The sequence below is a fragment of the Pristis pectinata genome, chromosome 7 (assembly GCF_009764475.1).
Source record: "Pristis pectinata isolate sPriPec2 chromosome 7, sPriPec2.1.pri, whole genome shotgun sequence".
NCBI lineage: Eukaryota > Metazoa > Chordata > Chondrichthyes > Rhinopristiformes > Pristidae > Pristis > Pristis pectinata.
Genome location: NC_067411.1, coordinates 103,071,773 through 103,092,816, shown reverse-complemented (window position 1 = coordinate 103,092,816; position 21,044 = coordinate 103,071,773). Strand labels below are relative to the sequence as shown.

Below are 21,044 nucleotides of genomic sequence, written 5' to 3'. Positions count from 1 at the left end.
CATCGTTGGATTAAATGCTGTGTGCAGTTTAATTGAGAAAGTACAAAGATACTTCAAAGTCAGAAGTGAAAGACTGATTTTTTTTGCTATTTGGAAAAAATCTTTCTCTTAGTAACACAAATATTCATATTGGCAGTTGTAGTTATTCAGGTGAATTTGGTCAAGGCAGAATAGTGTGGAATCACGCAGAATTTCTGCCGTAGAATTGGACCATTTGCCTGAACTGGAACAAGCTCAGCTGGTGACTCCTTATGTAATATTTCATCTTATCTTTTTGACATATTCCTTTATCTTTGCAAAATCTGGCATCCCCATATTTTGCATTAACTACTTTGTTATAAGTTTCATGTTCTCATTGGTCTTAGCTTTTCAGTTTATTTTTGTTCTGGTAGAAATTAACTGGTGCTTTAAGTTTCTTCATAATTTTTTTAAACTCCTGTCTGGTTTTAATGGTTTGTATACCTCTACTCTATCCAATTACAGACCTATTTTTCCTGAAATTGTCTGTGCTCTTTGCTCCTACTATCAAAGTGTAACGTCTCAGGTCATCTCCCTTCAGTTACTACAGGTGACCCTTATGTTACGGTTATCACCTCTCAGCTTTTTGCATCATTCCCTTTCACCTTCCCTCTCACCTGGACCCACCTATCACCTGCCAGCCTGTTCTCCTCCCCCTCTCCCTTCTGGCTTCTGCCCTCTTCCTTTCCAGCCCTGATGAAGGGTCTCGGCCCAAAACATCGACTGTCCCATTTCCCTCCATGGATGCTGCCTGACCTGCTGAGTCCCTCCAGCATTTGTGTGTGTTGTTTCCTCATTGTTGTATTACATCCTCCTTATAAAACACTGACCTCCCAGTAACCCCTGATTCATTGTGATCTCTGATCAAGGAAATGTGCTAGTCATGTTTGTAGAGGTAGTTTTGTTCAGTCTTTCCCTTTCTCTGCCAGGTTACTGATTTTCTGTTTGTATTTTGAGATCACTGATTATCGTGTAATCAGAGCAGTTTAACCTGACCTGGAGTTGATGGCGAATATATTGGCTTCCATTGACTGATGATGACTAGTACCATCGTTTCAGGAGAAATGAGAATCCATAAGCTTTTTGCATTAACTCGGGTTGTTCATGTCCTGTGCTTAATTTTGAGGTCATTTGTGTATGTTCCACTGGGAAAGGGAGAGAATTGCAAAGCTCCAGTTCCTTTCACGCAGGTTATTTTGAATTCTAACCTTAAGTTTTTGAAGGCTTTCTGCTGGGTAAGCTTTGGCACAGATTTTGTGTGCCCTTATCTGAATTATTTTCCCAAACTAAGGAACTTGGGGTTTAACAGTGGGGGATAGCTCTAGTGACCTGGGTTCAATCCTGACCTCCAGTATTGCCTGTGTGGAGTTTGCATGTTCTCCCTGTGCCCCCGTGGGTTTCCTCCAGGTTCTCTGGTTTCCTCTCACATGGGCAGGTAGGTTAATTGGCCACTGTAAATTGTCCCTGGTGTATAGGTGTGTGTTGTAATCTGGGAAGAGTGGATGGGAATGTGGAGAACATAAAATAACTTGGGGTGGGGTTGGTGTAAAAATGGGCTTGATGGTCAGTGTGGAATTGGTTGGCCAAAGAGTCTGTTTCCATGCCGTTTCTCTCTGATGAGCTTCTGCAGTTGATAGTAACAAAAAGCGGAAAGCTGGGTTTGTTTTGGATGCTGGGATGATCATCAAGGGTGACTGTTTGACTGGCTGCTGCACAGCTGTTTGTCTTTAACAATGAGGCAACCAGCCAGGGCTCTCACTGCCTGCTTTCCTATCTTCTTGCCCGTGGAAGATCCTTCACAAATTAAAGGTTCTTCACTAAAAATGTTGCCAAGGTGCTGGTCTGACTATGCCCATTGTTTTATTGCTGTCTGCAACTGGTTTCTTTCTGGGAGATGCTTGTATTTGCCTGCCTGATTTTCCACCCCCCCACCACCCCCCACTGCCTCCCCTCCTTCTCTGTATAATCTGCAACATATACTGTAAGGTTTTGATTTATTCTTTCTCACTCAATACAAAAGAGAGAAAAACCCTTGAGAAATAAACCCTTAAAATCTAAACCCTCACAGTAACATAGCTGCATATTGTGATCCTGGTGAGCCAAACCAGTGTGAGCAGATTAAGAAATGGAAAACATCAGGAAATCTTATCAAGATGTGACTTCCTGTGGACACTTCAGCATAGTTGCTGGGTAACTGGAGTTGTTTATGCAAATCATATTTGAACATGGATAATATTTTAATTTCCTACGTATTGATTCTCTACTTAAACATTGCTGCTGATTTGTGTAAGTTCTTGCAGGCACGGCATCTCTAAGCACATAAAAGGTGGATATGGTGAGGTGCTTTCTCTCAGTTAGTTGGATTTGGTTTTCCCAATCTCATGCTGATGGTTGAGGGACAGTTTTGTGTGGGCTGTTACCAGGCCTTTGTCAATCCATGAGGATCTGGAGTGAACATGAGGTGTTACGTGTTGTATTGTTAGGTTGAGTCTCCGGGATTAGCCTTGTGGTTAGAATTTGGGAGTAAGTAATCTTAAATTGGTTTGTTATTGTCATATGTACTGCGGTACAGTGATAAACTTGTCTTGCATGCCGACCATACAGATGATTTCATTACACAATGCATTGAGGTATTACAAGGTAAAACAATAACAGAATGCAGAATAAAGTGCTACGTATGAAGTGCAGTGCAGGTAGACAATAAGGTGCGCAAGGTCATAATGAGGTGGATTGTGAGGTCAAGAATCCATCTTATTACACTAGGGAACCATTCAATAGTCTTATCACAGTGGGGTAGAAGCTGTCCTTGAGCCTGGTGGTACGTGCTTTCAGGCTTTTGTATCTTCTGCCCAATGGGAGGGGGGAGAAGAGAGAATGTCCTGCGTGGGGTCATTGATTATGCGAGCTGCTTTATCGAGAACAGTGAGAAGTGTAGACAGAGTCCATGGAGGGGAAGCTGGTTTCTGTGATGTGCTGGGCTGTGTCCACAACTCTCTGCAGTTTCTTGTGGTCATGGGCAGAGCAGTTGCCGTACCAAGCTGTGATAAATCTTAGGCCATAGTGAATACTAAACTGGAACGTTGCATATGTGGTTCGGCAAATATAAGCTATTTGGTTGCTTTTTGAAACTGCATATCTTGTGATAATTTATTTTAATGATGTGTAAATAGGTATCTGATCGAACAGAAATGAATTCTTTTCAGGCAACTGTGGGTCCTACAACAGGGTTAAATCATTACAGACATTTAGCTAAGATGATTTGAAAACTTTTGATCAGAAATTGAGAGCTGAGACAACAGAATATAAATTAGAAATGGATTTTCGATTCTATAGAACATAGAACAGCACAGCACAGAACAGGCCCTTTGGCCCACAATGTTGTGCCGACATAGCTAATCCCTCCTACCTACAGAATGCCCATATCTCTCTATTTTCCTCTCATTCATGTGCCCATCCAAGCCCCTCTTAAAAGCCCCCAATGGATTTGCCTTCGCCACCCTATCAGGCAACGCATTCCAGGCATCCACCACTCTGAGTAAAAAACGTGCCCCTGATGTCTGTTCTGATCCTACCCCCTCTCACCTTAAATGCATGCCCTGTAACTTGGTCATTTCTTGATTTATGAAAAGGATGCATTCCTGGAAAATGACTGTGAAATTTCATAAATCAAAGACAAAGTAAAATGCACTGTGGTGTATTTGTACACTGCACTCCTGTGTGCAGAGTGTGGCTACTCATTATGGAGAAAAATAGCTTTGTAAATTGAACGCTTGTGTTCCCAAAGAGTCCATGACATTGCAGCAAATTCATAAATCGAACATTCATAAGTCGATAAGTTATCGTATTTCTAGTTTTAAAGTTGTTTCCAAGGTTTGTGAACAGTGCATGATGCAGATTTAGCCATCTTCCAGTGAATTTTGTATTATGTATGATTGTTGTCTCGGGATTGGAACAAATTTCACTTTTTGATTCCCTAATGCCAGCCACAGTTGAGAGAAACTCTGATCTAATGTGTTTGCATTGGAAAGGGTTGAGGAGATGCATACTTCAGGCCCTTGACTGGTGACATATCAATGTTATAAATTTAAAAATGGGTCTGTTAACATAAAATAATGATGTTACTTTGAAGACAAGCAGATGAGTTTTCCAAGTTTTGTAACCCAAAGTCGGAAATGAGGCTGCAAACTGAATTCTCGCGTGGCAGAAGATTCCTGCAGCAGCCAGCAAATCCATCCTGCTGGTCTCCCAGAGTCATGCAGGATTGGTTGGGGATTGTCCACTGTAAATTGCCCCGGGTGTGTGGTATAATCTGGAAGGAGTTGACGGGAATGTGGAAGGAATCAAATGAGATTAATGCAAGTGTGCGTTTGAGAACCAGTGTGGACTTGGTGGGCAAAGCCCTGTTTCCATGCTGTATGAATCCACGATGGAATACTCTGCACCTGCCTGGATGAGTGCAGTGCCAACTCTGAAGAAGATTTGTACCACCAATTACCACAAAGCTACCCGCTTGGCTCTCCGTGAACATTCGTACCCTCTGTCACTAGGGCACAGTGACTGCTCTGTGGTGCCATCTACAAAATACACTGCAGTTACTTGCAGAGGCCACTCCTCCCAATCCTGCAACCTCTTCCACCAGGGGCATGGGAACACAACCACTTCTTCAAGTCACAGGCCATCCTGAATGGCCTTCATCATCGATGGATTTAAGTTCTATAGCTCCCTATCCAACAGTACTGTAGGAGTCCCTCCACCAGGAGGACTGTAGCAGTTCAAGAAAGTGGCCACCACCACTTCCTCAAGGGCAGTTATGTTTGTGCAATAAATTATCCCTTAAATGGACCTTCAGAACACTGTTTAAATCATACTGGTGTAAATGAGGAAATGTGGGCATGTGCAAAGTTATCTGTCCATGAGCAAGAGTGAAATCAGCAGAAGTCCACCTTTCTGTTTTCCATGTGGTCTTCACACCTGCTCATTACTAATGTTCTTAAATTGATTGTCTCTGGAAAAGAGGAGCCAGATAAATATTTTTAATTGGATTGAAGGTTATAATGCTAAATATAGACTGGGATGATCAAAGTCGTCACTAAATCTGGTGACTTCTTTGCCGTGGGATTCTGAAGTTGTGTTTCACAGTTAACTTGCCAAGTGAGTCTATGTGATGAATGGACAAGATTGAATAATTTGCAATTTTGCTCCGTTTTTATTTAGACATGGGTGGAGGTAAATTGGGATTAATTTTCATCGATTCCATCACAAGACAAGGGAGCAGAAGTAGGCCATTCGGCCCATCAGGTCTGCTCCAAAGAAAAGGGAAAAAAGAAAAAGGAATGAGAAATTGGGGGGGGGGGGGGAAGGAACAAAAAAACCTATTCTAACCTTAATTTCTGGCCTTATCCCCATATCCCTTGATACTCCAACTATTTAGATATCTATCTATCTCTTCCTTAAACACCTCCAATGATCTGGCCTCCACTGCTGTATGTGGCAAAGAATTCCACAGATTCACCACCCTCTGGCTAAAGAAATTTCTCCTCATCTCCGTTTTAAACCTGTACCCTCTAATTCTATGGTTGTGCCCTCTGGTCCTGGACTCACCCACCAAGGGAAACAGCTTGACCACATCTACTCTGTCCAGTCCTTTCAACATTTTAAATGTCTCTGAGGTCCCCTCTCATTCTTCTGTACTCCAGTGAGTACAGTCCAAGAGCCGACAAACGCTCATCATATGTAAGCCCTTCCATTCCGGGAATCATCCTTGTAAATCTCCTCTGAACCCTCTCCAATATCAGCACATCTTTCCTAAGATATGGGGCCCAAAACTGCACACAGTATTCCAAATGAGGCCTCACCAGTGCCCCGTAGAGCCTCATCATCGCTTCCTTACTTTTATACACTATACCTCTCGAAATGAATGCCAACATAGCATTCGCTTTCTTTACCACCGATCCGACCTGGTGGTTAACCTTTAAGGTATCCTGCACGAGTACCCCCAAGTCCCTTTTGTACCTCTGTACTTTGAATTTTCTCTCCTTCTAGATAATAATCTGCCTGTTTATTTCTGTTTCCAAAGTGTACAACTGCACATTTCTCAACATTGAATCTCATCTGCCATTTCCTTGCCCATTCTCCTAAACTATCTAGGTCTCTCTGCAACCTTCCTGTCTCCTCAATACTCTCTACTCCTCCACCTATCTTGGTGTCATCCGCAAACTTAGCCACAAAACCATTTACTCCATCATCCAAATTGTTAATGTACAAGGTAAGAAGAAGCGGCCCCAACACCAACCCCTGCGGAACACCACTAGTAACCGGTAGCCAACCAGAACAAGATCCTTTTATTCCCACCCTTTGCTTCCTGCCAACCAGCCAATGCTCCACCCATTCTGTTATCCTACCTGTAATTCCATGACCTCTCATCTTATTAATCAGTCCCTTATGCGGCACCTTGTCGAAGGCCTTTTGAAAGTCTAAATACACAACATCTACCGCCGCTCCCTTATCCACCCTACCTGTGATTTCTTCAAAAAACTCCAATAGGTTGGTCAGGCAGGATCTTCCCTTCACAAGACCATGTTGGCTTGGACCTATCTTGCCTTGCACCTCTGGGTATTCCATAACCCCATCCTTGAGGATCGATTCCAATAACTTTCCCACCACCAACGTCAGACTAATAGGTATGTAATTTCCTTTATGCTGCCTCCCACCTTTCTTATACAGCGGAACTACATTTGCGACCCTCCAGTCCTCTGGAACCATGCCGGAGTCTATCGATTCCTGGAAAATTATCACCAATGCCTCCGCTATCTCTAAAGCCACCTCCTTCAGAACCCGGGGATGCACCTCATCCGGTCCAGGAGACTTATCAGTCTTTAGCCCATTTAGTTTTCCTAGCACCTTCTCTCTAGTAATCTTAACTGAACTCAGTTCCATTCTGTGAGACCCCTGACTAATTGGTATATTGCTGATGTTTTCCACAGTGAAGACCGATGCAAAATACTCATTTAGTTTTTCTGCCATCTCTTTATCATCCATTATAATCTCTCCCGCACTGTTATCAATTGGTCCTATTATCAACCTGTGTCTCTCTTTACTCATATATTTAAAAAAACTCTTAGTATCCTTTCAAATGTTATCTGCCAACTTCCTTTCATAATTCATCTTTTCTTTCCTAACAAGCTTCTTAGTTTCTTTTTGCAAGTTTTTAAAAGTTTCCCAGTCTTCTGTTTTCCCACTAATTTTTGCTTCCTTGTATGCCCTCCCTTTTGCTTTATTTTAGCCTTCACCTCTCTCGTTATCCACATTTGTGCCTTTTTTTTTCCAATTCAAAAGCCTTTTTTTTCTTGGAATATATCTATCCTGCATTTTCCTTATTACTTGTAGAAATTCCTTCCATTTCTGCTCCGCCGTCCCTCCAGCCAGCTTACTCTTCCAATCAATTTGGGCCAGCTCCTCTCTCATACCACTGTAAGTTCCTTTGTTCCACTGAAATATCGATACACCAGTTATCAGCTTCTCCTTCTCAAATTTGAAACTGAACTCAATCATATTGTGATCACTAGTTCCCAGTGGTTCCTTTACCATTAGTTCCCTAGTCACCTCCGGTTCATTACACAGCACCCAATCCAAAACAGCCGATCCCCTAGTGGGCTCATCAACAAGTTGTTCCAAAAAACCGTCCCGTAGACATTCCACAAACTCACTCTCCTGAGATCTACTGCCTTGATGGATTTCCCAGTCCACCTTCATGTTAAAATCCCCCATAATTATCTTCATGTTGTCACTCTGACGCGCTTTTTCTATTTCTAACTGCAACTTATGGTCCACTTCCTGACTGCTATTAGGGGGCCTATATATAACTGCTACTCTTGTCCTTTTACCCTTGCTATTTCTTAGCTCCACCCATAGGATTCCACCTCTTCTGACCCAATGTCCTTCCTTTCTATTGATTTTATAATCACTACTAACCATCATGGCCACACCTCCCCCTCTGCCTACCTGCCTATCCTTCCTATACACTGTGTACCCCTGGACATTCATTTCCCAATCACATCTGTCATAAAGCCATGACTCGGTGGTTGCCACAATGTCATATTTATTAACCTGTAGTTGTGCCACTAGGTCATCTACTTTATTCCTAATGCTACGTGCATTTAAATATAGTACATTTAGTCCAGTATCTGCTATTGATTTTGTTGTACTTCTACTGTTCAGCAAATTATCCTGACTTTTCACCTGCCTGTCCTTCTTACCATCCTCACTACACACTGTCTTGGACTTGTTTCTATAAACCTCCTCCCTTATCCTAACATCCTGGTTTCCATCCCCCTGCCAGATTAGTTTAAACCCTTCCCAACAGCTAAATTAAACATTCCCGCCAGGATATTGGACTCTTTGGAGTTTAGGTGTAACCCATCCTTAGTGAATAGGTCATGCCTCACCCAAAAAAAGATCCCAATGATCCCGAAATCTGAAGCCCTGCCCCCTGCACCAGTCACTCAGCCACAGATTCATCTGCCAGAGCTGTCTATTCTTTCTACCGTTGGCACGTGGCACAGGTAGTAATCCTGAAATTACCACCCTTGAGGTCCTACTTCTCAACTTTCTCCCTGACTCCTTGTATTCCTCCTTGAGGACCTCTTCTCTTTTTCTACCTATGTCATTGGTACCTACATGTACCAAGACTTCTGGCTGATCACCCTCTCCCCTCAGAATATTTTGGACCCGGTCTGTGACATCCCGTACCCTGGCACCAGGGAGGCAACACACCATCCGAGATTCATTGTCGGTTTCGCAGAATCTGTTATCTGTACCCCTCGCTATAGAATCCCCAATAACCACTGCATTTCTCTTTCCCCGCTGGACCACAGTACCAGGCACGGTGCCAAGGTCCCGGTTGCCATGGTCTTCCTCTGTCAGGTCATCCTCTCCAACGGAATCTAAAATGAGATACCGACTTTCGAGGGGGACCGCCACAGAGGTGCTCTCTACAAACTCTTTCTTTCTTTTTCAATCTTTTTATTAGTTTTCAAATTAATACAGATTGATGTATAACATCAATATTTATACATGTAATACAAAGAGATCAGGATAACAATCATAGCATAGATAATTATAAAGAACAACAAAATATAAAAATCTGTAGATCCAACGATCTCTTAGTAAATGAATATAATATAAAAGAAAGGAAAGAAAAAGATTTATTATATAAATTTAAAAAAAACCCAAATCAATAAGAAAAATTGTAAACAATATAAACTAAACACAAAACTTTTTAAACAAAAATAAACAACAAAAAAAAAGAAAAAAAAACTGGGCTAAAATTTCTCAGTAGAAACACAGCAATATTATGTCGTCAAGTCCGTTCCTCCAAGTTGGAAAGTTATTGAAAGGGGATCTACATCATGTTAAAATATTGAATAAATGGACTCCAAATATCTTCAAATTTAAGCGAAGGATCAACAGTACCACTCCTAATTTTTTCCAAGTTTAAACATGATATAGTTTGAGAAAACCATTGAAAAGTAGTAGGGTGTATTGGATCCTTCCATTTAAGCAAAATGGATCATTTGGCCATTAATGTAACAAAAGCAATCATACGGTTAGCGGAGGCAGATAAATGGCCAGACTCTATCCTTGGTAATCCAAAAATTGCAGTGATAGGGTGACGTTGTAAATCAATCTTCAATACGTTTGAAATAATGTTAAAAATGTCTTTCCAATATTTTTCCAGAAGAGGACAGGACCAAAACATATGTGTCAAAGAAGCCACATTCGATTTACATCTGTCACATATAGGATTTATATGGTTATAAAAACGAGCTAACTTATCTTTTGACATATGGGTCCTGTGAACCACTTTTAACTGTATCAACGAGTGTCTGGCACACATTGAAGATGTATTAACTAAATGAAGAATTTTCTTCCAAGTCTCTGTAGGTAGAGATGTCTGGAGTTCACTCCCATTCATTCTTGATTTTGTCCAGTGATTCTGGACGTATTTTCATAATTAAATCATAGATTATTGCTATCAAGCCCTTCTGATAAAGGATTAAGACCTAAAATTTTTTCCATAGTTTCTATTTTGTAATGTGTCGGAAAAGAGGGTATAGTACTTTTTAAAAAATTTCTAATCTGCAAATATCGAAAATGTGTGATTTAGGCAAATTGTATTTGTTAGACAATTGTTCAAAGGATGAAAAACAGTTATCAATGAATAAATTATGAAAACGTACTATTCCCTTCCTTTTCCGTATGGAAAAAGCTGAGTCAACTCTGGGTGGATGAAAGAAAAAATTAGATTGAATGGGACTTGACAAATTAAATTTATTCAATCCAAAAAATTTACGAAATTGAAACCATGTTCGTATTGTATGTTTAACAATGGGGTTAATCATATGTTTACTTAATTTGGTAAGTGCAAAAGGCAGTGAAGCACCTAAACTAGAAACTAATGAAAATTCAAGAACTGATTGGTGCTCAAGGCATACCCATTTGGGGCATTGAATTACATCAGAATCTTGTATCCCAAAAATTAAATATCTGATATTAATTGCCCAATAATATAATCTAAAGTTAGGCAAGGCCAAACCACCATCCTTTTTTAGTTTTTGTAAATATTTCTTACTTAACCTTGGGTTTTTATTCTGCCAAATATATGAAAGAATTTTAGAATCAATAGTGTCAAAGAAAGATTACGGGACAAAAGTTAGCATCACTTGAAATAAATATAAAAATTTTGGTAAAATATTCATCTTAATCACATTAATTCGGCCTACCAATGATAAAGACAGTGGAGACCACTTAGTAAATAATTGTTTAATATGGTCAATTAAAGGCAGTAGATTAGCTTTAAATACCTCCTTATGTTTCTTGGTAATTTTAACACCTAAATACATAAAATAGTCAGTTACCAATCTAAAAGGTAATTGGCTATAAATTGGGGTTTGCATATTCAATGGAAAAGTCCGCTCTTATTAAGATTTAATCTATAGCCAGAGAAAACACTAAACTGATCTAGTAGTGATAGCACTGCGGGGATAGATTCGTCCGGGTTAGAAATATAAAGTAACAGGTCATCTGCGTAGAGAGACATCTTATGAATCATCTGTCCGCGAGTAATGCCACATATATTTGAAGAATCCCGAAGTGCAATAGCCAAGGGTTCTAAAGCAATATCAAATAATAAAGGGCTTAACGGGCAACCTTGTCTAGTACCTTGAAAAAGCCTAAACAAAGGAGATCTTTGATTATTAGTAGGTATTGAAGCCATAGGTGTATAACAAATCATCTTAATCGCAGATATAAATTTAGGGCTGAAATTAAATTTTGAAGTGTAGTGAATAGATATTCCCATTCGACTCCATCAAACGCCTTTTCAGCATCTAGTGAAACAACACATTCTGGAATTTGGGATGAAGGGGTATATATAATATTCATTAATCTCCTGATATTAAAATGTAAATAACGATTCTGAATAAATCCTGTCTGGTCGTCAGAGATAATTTGTGGGAGAACCTTTTCCAGTCTAAAGACCAATATTTTGGAAAATATTTTGGAATCTACATTTAATAAAGAAATAGGTCTATAAGATGCACAATCAGTGGGATCTTTATCCTTTTTAAGAATTAAAGAAATAGTTGCTTTATAGAAAGATTGTGGTAGTTTACCCACTGATAGGGCATCTTTAAAAATTTTGGCTAACCAGGGAGCAAGAATATCAGAAAAGGATTTAAAAAATTCAGCTGTATATCTATCAGGGCCGGGTGCTTTACCCAAGTTCATTGAAAATATTACTTTCTTTATTTCTTCCTCCGAAATGCAAGCATCTAATGTAGAGAGTTCATTTAATACAAACTCTTTATAACTCCTGTCTATTTCCTGCTCACTCTCCCTAATCAGCTGAAGGTCATCGAGCTGCTGCTCCAGACTCTCAATACGTTCCTTGAGGAGCTGCATCTCGGTGCACTTTGTGCAAACGTAGTTATCGGGGAGGCTGGTAGTCTCCACATTCATGACTGATTAAGGTAGAGTTCCTTACAGTGGAGGCCGAGCTTGTGAAATGCTCTGTGAGAAATGAGATTAATGTGCCATTATCTTAACCCTTTATACTGTCCTTTTAATATTAAATATTACTTAAATTTATCATAAGCATATGTAATTTTTTTAAACTACCACCATTTTGACACCATTGCAGATTTAAAGTTTTATGCACAAAAATCACTGTCAAGTTGTGAAAATGTCCCTCTGATACAAGTAAATCCTTTTCAATTGATCCAATAGTTTTTAAAGTGGAGGATAGAAAGAATGGTTGGTTAATGTGACTAGTGCTATGTGAATCTCTGACCAGATTGGCACAAGCACAACTGGGAAATTCATTTGCTGCAGGAGAACAAATAATGAAATCTTCACCTTGCTGAAACGATCTCTTCTGGGAGATCATAGAATAGACTGGATGACCATTGTAGGCAGGTCTGTGATGCCCATGCAGAAGGGCATATTTCCAACCACCACATAAACCTTTGAGAGCATGTTATCAATCTGTTCAACAAGGTTTGTAAAACTGCTGCTAGATGAAATGGTGGAATGTGCTGATAGATTCTGCTTGGATCTATGTCCAGTCTACAGGGAGAAATTGTCAGCTTGGAGAGGAGTATGCAGTAATTAATCAACCTTGAAAATGAATGATAATATTCATTGATGTGTATGCTTTTCCAAGATTAGAAGTTGTATTGTATTTTTTGGGTTCTCTGCATGTAGGTGACATGATTAGTAAGTTTTCAGATACCACTAAAATTGGTGGCTTAGTAGACAATGAAGATTACAATGTGATCTTGATCCAGTGGGCCAGGAATGGTTGATGAAGTTTAATTTGGATAAATGTGAGGTGTTGCATTTTCATAAGATAAACGAGGGCAGGACTTGCACAGTAGGTGGCAGGGGAGTTTTGTAGAACAGAGAGACCAGGGAGTGCAGGTACATGGTTCCTTGAAAATGGCAGCAAGGGTAGATGGGGTGGTGAAGAAGGCATTTAGCACATTTGCCTTCATCAGTCAGGATATTGAGTGCAGGAGTTGGGATGTCATGTTACAGCTGTATAAGACATTGGTAAGGCCACATTGGGAGAACTGTACATTTCTGGTCAGCTGCTAGGAGAAGGATGGCATTAAACTGGAAAGGGTGCAAATAAAATTTACAAGGATGTTACCGGGACTAAAGGGTTAGAGTTATAAGGAGAAGCTGGATAGGTTGGGACTTCTTTCCCTGGACTGTAGGAAGCTGAGGGGTGACCTTCTGTATATAGTGGCCATCTTGTGTTGAGTCTGGAAGGATGCCCGGTCATCTCCCCTCCTCCCAATAGACAGGACCTTCCAGCATGTGTCTTTCATCAATATCTGCATGTCACTGAGTGATTTGTGGAGGTAGTCTCTCCTCTTCTGGAGCATCTGTCCCCTCCAGGGAGCTGAAATGTGTATTGCTGCCACATGGAGTGTGCCTTTTTAGAGCTGTTGCCCATATCGGAAGCCTGCCCAGCAGAGCCAGATGTACAAAATTGGGACAAGTCCCAATGAGAATTGCACAGGTCCTGTTTTAATGCCTTTTTCTGGTGTATTTCATACATTCAATTTCTAGGTATCAAAACTTCACCGACACCTGCCAATTATTTTTGGAGCATAAAAAGAAACATGTACTGAACTTGTAATTGTGGATTATTTAAAAATGCAGGCTTTCCAAAGCATTGTGATTAATCTAAAACAATGGACTGTTTACACTGATTACCTGAGTTCAAGCCAGATGAGATTATGCAGTACAAAACAAGCCAGTTTCTGGAGTGAGCTGCATATTGTGATTATTTGGGAGGCATGGTCTTGCAAAAACACTGATGCCTTTATGCAAGTTAAACACAAGAAAGTATACATGGAACCCGAGGCTTCTGAAGGTGGGGAGGGGTGGTGATGGTTGCAAATTGTAGGAGTTGGCACAAGTCAGGCTCTTAAATAATATTACAAATTTTGCCTTTCTGTTCTGTTGTTGATAGATCAAAGACTATTATATAAAATCTATGCTAGTAACTTCCAGATGTTTAAAGAATGCAGTCAATTAACCAGAAGTGAGGGAGGGGTGCAGAGGGGAGCTTGATGCAGTGTAGTACATGTGAATTCCAAGGGGAAAGTGAAAGATTCATGCTTATTTAAGTAGAATTTGAATAAAAACACATGAAATATTTCCCAAGATTTAGTAATTCTGCATTTTATAAGAGACGGAAATCTTGAAGTTTTTTTAAATTGCTAAATACATTCTATTAAGCATTTGGTGTATTTTAAAATGTTCAATTTTATAATGTGTTGCAAAATGTTTACAGCACAGGAACTGGTCATTAGCCCAACAGATGATGTAGGCACATGCACTTTGCGTGTTCTCCCCCCACACATCTTCATCATTCTATCCCTTTCTGTTTACCTAACTTCCTAATAAATGTACCCACTATATTAGTTGCCCCTCCTCTTGGTGTAGCGAGTTCCATGTCCTAACTGCTCCATCCTTCTATAAGGTTCTCTTGAATTCCCTATTAGTTCTATCAGCATCTATCTTATCTGTGGCTTGAAGTTCTGGTTTCCCCTGCACATCCCTGCTAACGAACAAAAAACAGTTGATTTGTATAACCTTGTGTACCCTTACCATTCTGGTCCGAATAAATTGGAGTGTGTTGGAGTGGAGAAGGAACTAGGTGACATTAATTGTTCCAAAAGGGGCATGTTTTGCTACTCTCTGGGTTGTTTTTGTCTGGATCAGATCACTGCATTCTTCCTTGGCAATCTCTTAATATTAACTTCCAACTGAGTTTCAATTCTCAGTTAAATTATATGTAGCCATGGAGATGGAAATTAAATCCAGCTTTAGATTTCTAAGAAACGCCACCTGTGCTGTGTTTCACAATATCTTGGTTTCTGAAAAGTTATATTTGAATGTGCATGACTGATGCTATTAACCACTGCCACAGGGTGTACTTGCTGCTTTTTTGGTCTCTCAAAGTTGATCAGGAAATGGCCTGACAAACTATGCAGTGATACCAGCAGAGCAGCTGCACACTTTCCATCAGCTCGCTGGGTTCTGTAAGGCCCAGTCTGTAGCTGGCGGCTTAATCTGCACTCTAGACGCAGGGCTCCGAGTGGGGATGCTGTGGCAGTCATCTGCCTTTACCACACATCTTGGGAGATAACAAACTTCCTAATGATCATTTTGGAAAACTACTATTGGTATTAGTTTATTATTGTCACTTGTACCGAGGTCCAGTGAAAAACTTGTCTTGCATATTGATCATACAGGTCAATTCATTACACAGTGCAGTTACACTGAGTTAGTACAGAGTGCATTGATGTAGTACAAGTAAAAACAATAACAGTACAGAGTAAGGTGTAACAGCTACAGAGAAAGTGCAGTGCAATAAGGTGCAAGGTCACAACAAGGTAGATCGTGAGGTCAGAGTCCATCTCATTGTATAAGGGAGCTGTTCAATAGTCTTATCACAGTGGGATAGAAGCTGGCCTTGAGCCTGGTGGTACGTGCCCTCAGGCTCCTGTATCTTCTACCTGATGGGAGAGGAGACTCGGGTGGGTGGGGTCTTGATTATGTTGGCTGCTTCACCAGGGCAATGGGAAGTGTAGACAGAGTCCAAGGAGGGGAAGCTGGTTTCCATGACGCGCTGGGCTGTGTCTACAACTCTAATCCCCAGTACATGAGATTAAATAAATTTGAAGTTGCTATTTCGCTTATCTTATGGAGTTATTTGTGTCTCTTGATGGATTTACCTTGGCCATTCCTTAAAATCCTGAACTTGGACTTGATCTTGTGGTCTTGCCCAGAGCTGTGGTGCAGTTAGCTGAAGCTGGGTTTTGCAATTCCAGCGTGTGCAGTATACTACATTTCCCTGGATGCATTGGTGGATTATTTTTCTTTGGCTTCTGAGATGTTTCTCCTCAGATTTTTAAAGTTATTTGACCAAAATCTATAAGACAGATTTTGCACAATTTGTTCAGGTAAACTTTAACAGAAAGAGAGGAAGTGCATACATGTAAAGGAAGGAAATTGAGTGCATTGATCTAAACTTTGCAGCTTCAGTCTTGCTCTTTATAAACTCAAATATCTTTGAAGGACCTTTTGTATTGTTAATTCAAGGTGATATTCTAGCACCAGTATAATTTTTCAGATCTTCTCAATATTTATGACTTAAAGAAAATGAAAATAATCAATTAGTATTCATCTCTCTCAATAACTGTTTGTTGTTGACATTTGGCAATCAATGGCAACAGAATAAATAAGATGAAAAACAGCATTAACTTTTCAAGTATAATGTGTCCCATTAACTACTGAAACTGCAAGATATAACTTCACATCTTGACCTTTTCTTAACACCTCTAATTAGCTGGGAGCTGCCTTTGCTATGTGGTTTATATGTCATTCAACTATTTGGGGAAATGATACAATACTATGGTACAAGGACACAGCAAAGGGCAATTTATGATCTGATTGATGAGCCAGCCTGTAATTTAAATTTGCACATTTTATACCCTCTTGTTATTTTACTGCAACCCACGATTTTCATTTCTGCCTGGAATGTGAGGTTGCAGTGAAACCACAGGACACTATTCTGAAATATTTCAATATGATATTACTTTATAAATGCTTTTTATTTGAAATAGAACCATTATATAAAATAATACTTCAGTCCTAATGATGGTTTTTCACAAGTGGTGTATTGTTATTGCGTATCTTTTATTTTGGGAAACCTTTCTGCTTTCCTGCAGTGCCCACTTTCAGATATTTGTCTGTACTGCTGTTCGGGCAGTTTTATTGGTGCACACAGACCGTTAATTAGCTGGATTCTACCAAAACCATGGCAACGTTTGAGTTCAGATTTTAATGACAGTATAGAGTGTATTTAATTTAAAATTGGCTTTTAATATTTGAATAGATCTAATTCCAGATGTTGATAATGTGGAAAAAGTCTAAGCATAAAGTGAATCTTCCAAAAGTGAAAGGGACTTCTGAACAATGTTTCATACCTAAGCAATACTTTGCACAATTGGTGACAATTTCTTATGTTCCTGAAATATTCATGCTCCATCTTGCAAATATGTATTTTATAAATTGTGTAATTGATTGAAAGTGATGGTGCTTATCCATTTCCTCCCCTTGCAGCCTTGGTGACGATAGAATTCGTGTTGAGCGGATGGACAGTTTCCATTTTGAGTACACAAATGCTTTCCAACTAACCTCAGAGTTTTATGCACCTGGAGCTGCTGAAGTATCAGGTAGAGTATTGGAGTGGTCAGATTGCATTAAATTATTGGGGATACGAGCATTCCAAAGCAGGAGTTTGTATCCTGAAGTGGGAACTGATAAGTTAAATTAAGATATTTCAATAATTGAGAACTTCTTTTAGCAGAAAACGATCTGGTTCACTGGTGTCCTTTTAGAAAAGGGAAGCTATAACGCTTGTGTGGTGTGGCCTACATGTGACCTAGGCGCAGAGTAATACGCTTGACAACTAATTGCCTCCTAAAATGATCCACTTGATTTTATCGAACAGCTACATCACAACAGAATAATCTGGGTTGTTGAGACTAATGACAGTGAAACTGTCAGCCTATGATTTCATTTCCTTGCGTAACTGACAGCAGCTTCAGGATTTCTGCACAGAACATTGAGGTTGCTGTCAGTAGTTCTCTGCCGGGTGGTAGGCAGCGGGCTGTGAGTATGCATTGGAGTTCTGCTCGCAAGAAGGCTGGCTCTAACATGCCCACTGCTTGCTTTCTGCATTCTCCAGAGAATCCATTCCCAGCTCAGAGAATGCACCAGAGTTTTATCTCTTCAATGTGTATGGAAGGGGCGGGTGCAGAAGCATCGGGTAAGAAGCTGTTAATTCATGAAAACTTGTAGGTAGGTTGTTAGTTAAACATACGATTTCTAATCTGCTTGGCTTGTTTGTTTCTTTCAAGAGGGGTTAAAGTGTGTTAGTGGGTGGTGTTTTGCCTTTCAACGTTCCAAAGGCTTTGCCTTTTTGATGGCCTCTGATTTATATAGACCTTATGAAAATCTTTAAAGTTGCTTTAAATAATTAAAAATGTATATTTAAAATATATTTAAACAATTATGAGAACAATAGGAGATATTCAAATAAAGTAAAACAAAACTGGACTGAACTTTCACCTTCCCAATCTCCGGGCCTGGAATCCACATTCAAATGAATGGTGTTTCCAGTCTTGTGTCAAGTCAGGCTGGCATTGGATTGTGGAGGTGGGATCTTTTGGTTTGATCCCAGCCTAATTGGCCCCCCAGGTAGACTTCAGTGGAGTCCAATAACAACTGTCATTTGGCTCATCTGGACTTGTGGAGTGGGATGTACCAGCCTGCAGGTAATATGTTGATGGATCCATTCAGAGCCACTGGGAAACAGTAGGATGCTTCAGGTAACCCCTAAACATAGACTTGGATCTGGTGTGCCAGGAGTGTATCTCTTGTGATTCAGTTAGGCAGCTTGTTCACAACAGTCTATACCCTCTGGTTCTACAAGTGCTGTCAGGTTACTCTGTCAGGTTTTTATCTTTCCCCTGTGAAGGAAGGGCTGTGGCTCTTTGAATTTTTCTACCTTGGTGGGGGGGACTGTGGATGTGAACATGAATTAGGAGCAGGTGTAGGCCACTTGGTTTTCTGACCTCCTTCCATTTAATGAGGTCAGGGTTGATCAGATTATAACCTCCATTCTGCTGGTAATGTCTGATAAGGTGATACTTGGATGGCCTGTCACCTACCCCTGTTCCTGGTTCTTGTATCCCTGAGATGTTAACAGTAAATTGGACGTCTGGAGTTTTTCTTGTTTAAGAATCTCTCTGAAGTAATAAGGAAGATGTCTTTTAGATACTGAAGCTTCTTAATCTGGTTCAGTAACTACTGGACATGATCTTCAGCTTCATGAGTTTCACGATGCCACTGTGCTGAAGAGATGCTTTTTGTTTTGCAGAATCACAACAATTGTCCATGATATTAAATTTGGAGATACCTGTTGTATCCTGTTTGGGAGCCGTCATCAAATATTTATCTGAATTCAAACTGGAGAAGGTCCTAAACAACCTGAGGTGAGCTTGGGGAAATGGTTGTGTTTTAATTTCTCTTTTCTCAATGCTCATGCACTTCTGACCTTGAGCTGAGTTTACAAATGCTTGCAAGTAACCAGAAGGGAAATTCTTCATAAGGCTCAGTGTTTTGAAGTTAGTAACTCAGAGACTTTCCAGGAAACGATCCCAAGATAGACTGTCTCATTTGGTTACTGGAAATGAACCTGCATTTGGTCTCCACTCCTCGTGGATAAAGAGTAGGAAATGTCAGCCAGGGCTAGCACTCTGTTCACTAAGCATTGATTTCTAAAGGAAAGGGGATCTGGGCGCCAAGTGAGGCCAACTTTCCCCAGCAATGACTGAGGAGCTGACACATGAAGAATTTTTGTTTGGCAACTTGAAAGGCTGTGGCGCTGTCGGCAATCACAGAACTCTAGCGAACCTCACTCCCATATCTAGAGAACACGTGTTGATAACTTAAGGAGAGACTCTGTGTTCTAGTAGTTTTATTTAAAAAAAACACACATTGGTATGAATCAGTCCTATCATTCATAGGAGCAGTCGAGGTTTGCAGCTTTTGATTTAAAATTGGCAAAAGTGAAATTAGTTGTCTGGAGTTTTACCCTGCCTTGGACAGAAACTTGGCACACCACATCCTTTTGTATGATTTGAATATTGATCTCATTCATTAGTCAGTGCTGTTTAATATTCCCCATTAAGAGGAGGATTTTCAGTCATTGTATGGTGGTGAGTCATGAACTCTGGTCATGCACAATCGCTTATTTGTACTGTTAGCAAATAATTTGAATTCAGTAACACAAATAAAATTGGGAGTTTAAAATAAAAGTGTGGATTGACAGATTATTTGATTTAGGGAACTTTGAATATGATGTGGCAGTTTGGGGTGGGTGGGTAAGAAATAAATGTGTTTAAAAAGCTGTTAGCCATGCAATAATTCTGTTTAAGTGAGCACGTCATAGAGTAGGGGTACAGCGAAGGACAGACCCATTGATCCACCACGTCCACACCAGTGATCAAGTGTCCATCAGCACTAGTCCCATTTGCCAGCACTGGGTCCATGCCCTTCTCAAGTGCTTGTCCAGTGCTGTTTAAATGTAGTGAGAGCAGCTGCCCCACCATACTCCACACTCTCACGCAGTGTGGTTCACGTTCCAAACAACCTTCTGGAGAATAAGTTTCCTCCTCCGATTCCCCTCTAAACCCTTACTCTAAACCTAATTATGCTCTATGTTAAAGGTGAGGTATAAATGAAAATTGTTATTGTTTTTTTTTGTTCTGGATAAATGTATCACATTGCAAAGCCCACATGAGATGAGTTGATTGTCCAGGGTTTGATGGTTAGAATTGTGGAATTGGAATCTGTTTATTATTGTCACTTGTACCCAGGTACAGTGAAGAACTTGTCTTGCATACCATTCATACAGATCAATTTATTACACAGTGCATTGAGGTAGTACAGGGTAAAACAATAACAGAATGCAGAGTAAAGTGTCACAGCTAGAACATGGAACATTACAACACTGTATAGGCCCTTTGGCCCACAATGTTGTGTCGACATTTTATCCTGCTCTATGTAACCCTTCACTCCCACATAGCCCTCTATTTCTCTATCATTCATGTGGCTATCTAAGCGTCTCTTAACTGTCCCTTATGTATCTGCACCCACAACCTCCGCCTGCAGTACATTCCACGCACCCACCACTCTCTGTGTGTTTAAAAAAAACTTACCTCTGACATCCCCCTTGTACCTTCCTTCAATCACCTTAAAATTATGCCCCCTTGTGTTAGCCATTTTTGCCTTGGGGGAAAAAATTCTCTGACTGTCCACTCGATCTATGTCTCTTATCATATTGTGCACTTTATCAAGTCACCTCTCATCCTGCTCTC

At 40.2% G+C, this 21,044-nt stretch overlaps 1 protein-coding gene across 1 annotated transcript in view; it reads left to right on the top strand.

Moving 5' to 3' along the window:
- msh3 (mutS homolog 3 (E. coli)) overlaps positions 1 to 21,044 on the top strand; it is a 209,193-nt gene that overhangs the window by 24,583 nt on the left and 163,566 nt on the right. The window contains 2 exon segments of the mRNA XM_052019597.1: positions 17,221 to 17,333; positions 19,043 to 19,157. Of these exon segments, the coding sequence (XP_051875557.1) occupies positions 17,221 to 17,333; positions 19,043 to 19,157 (228 nt within the window).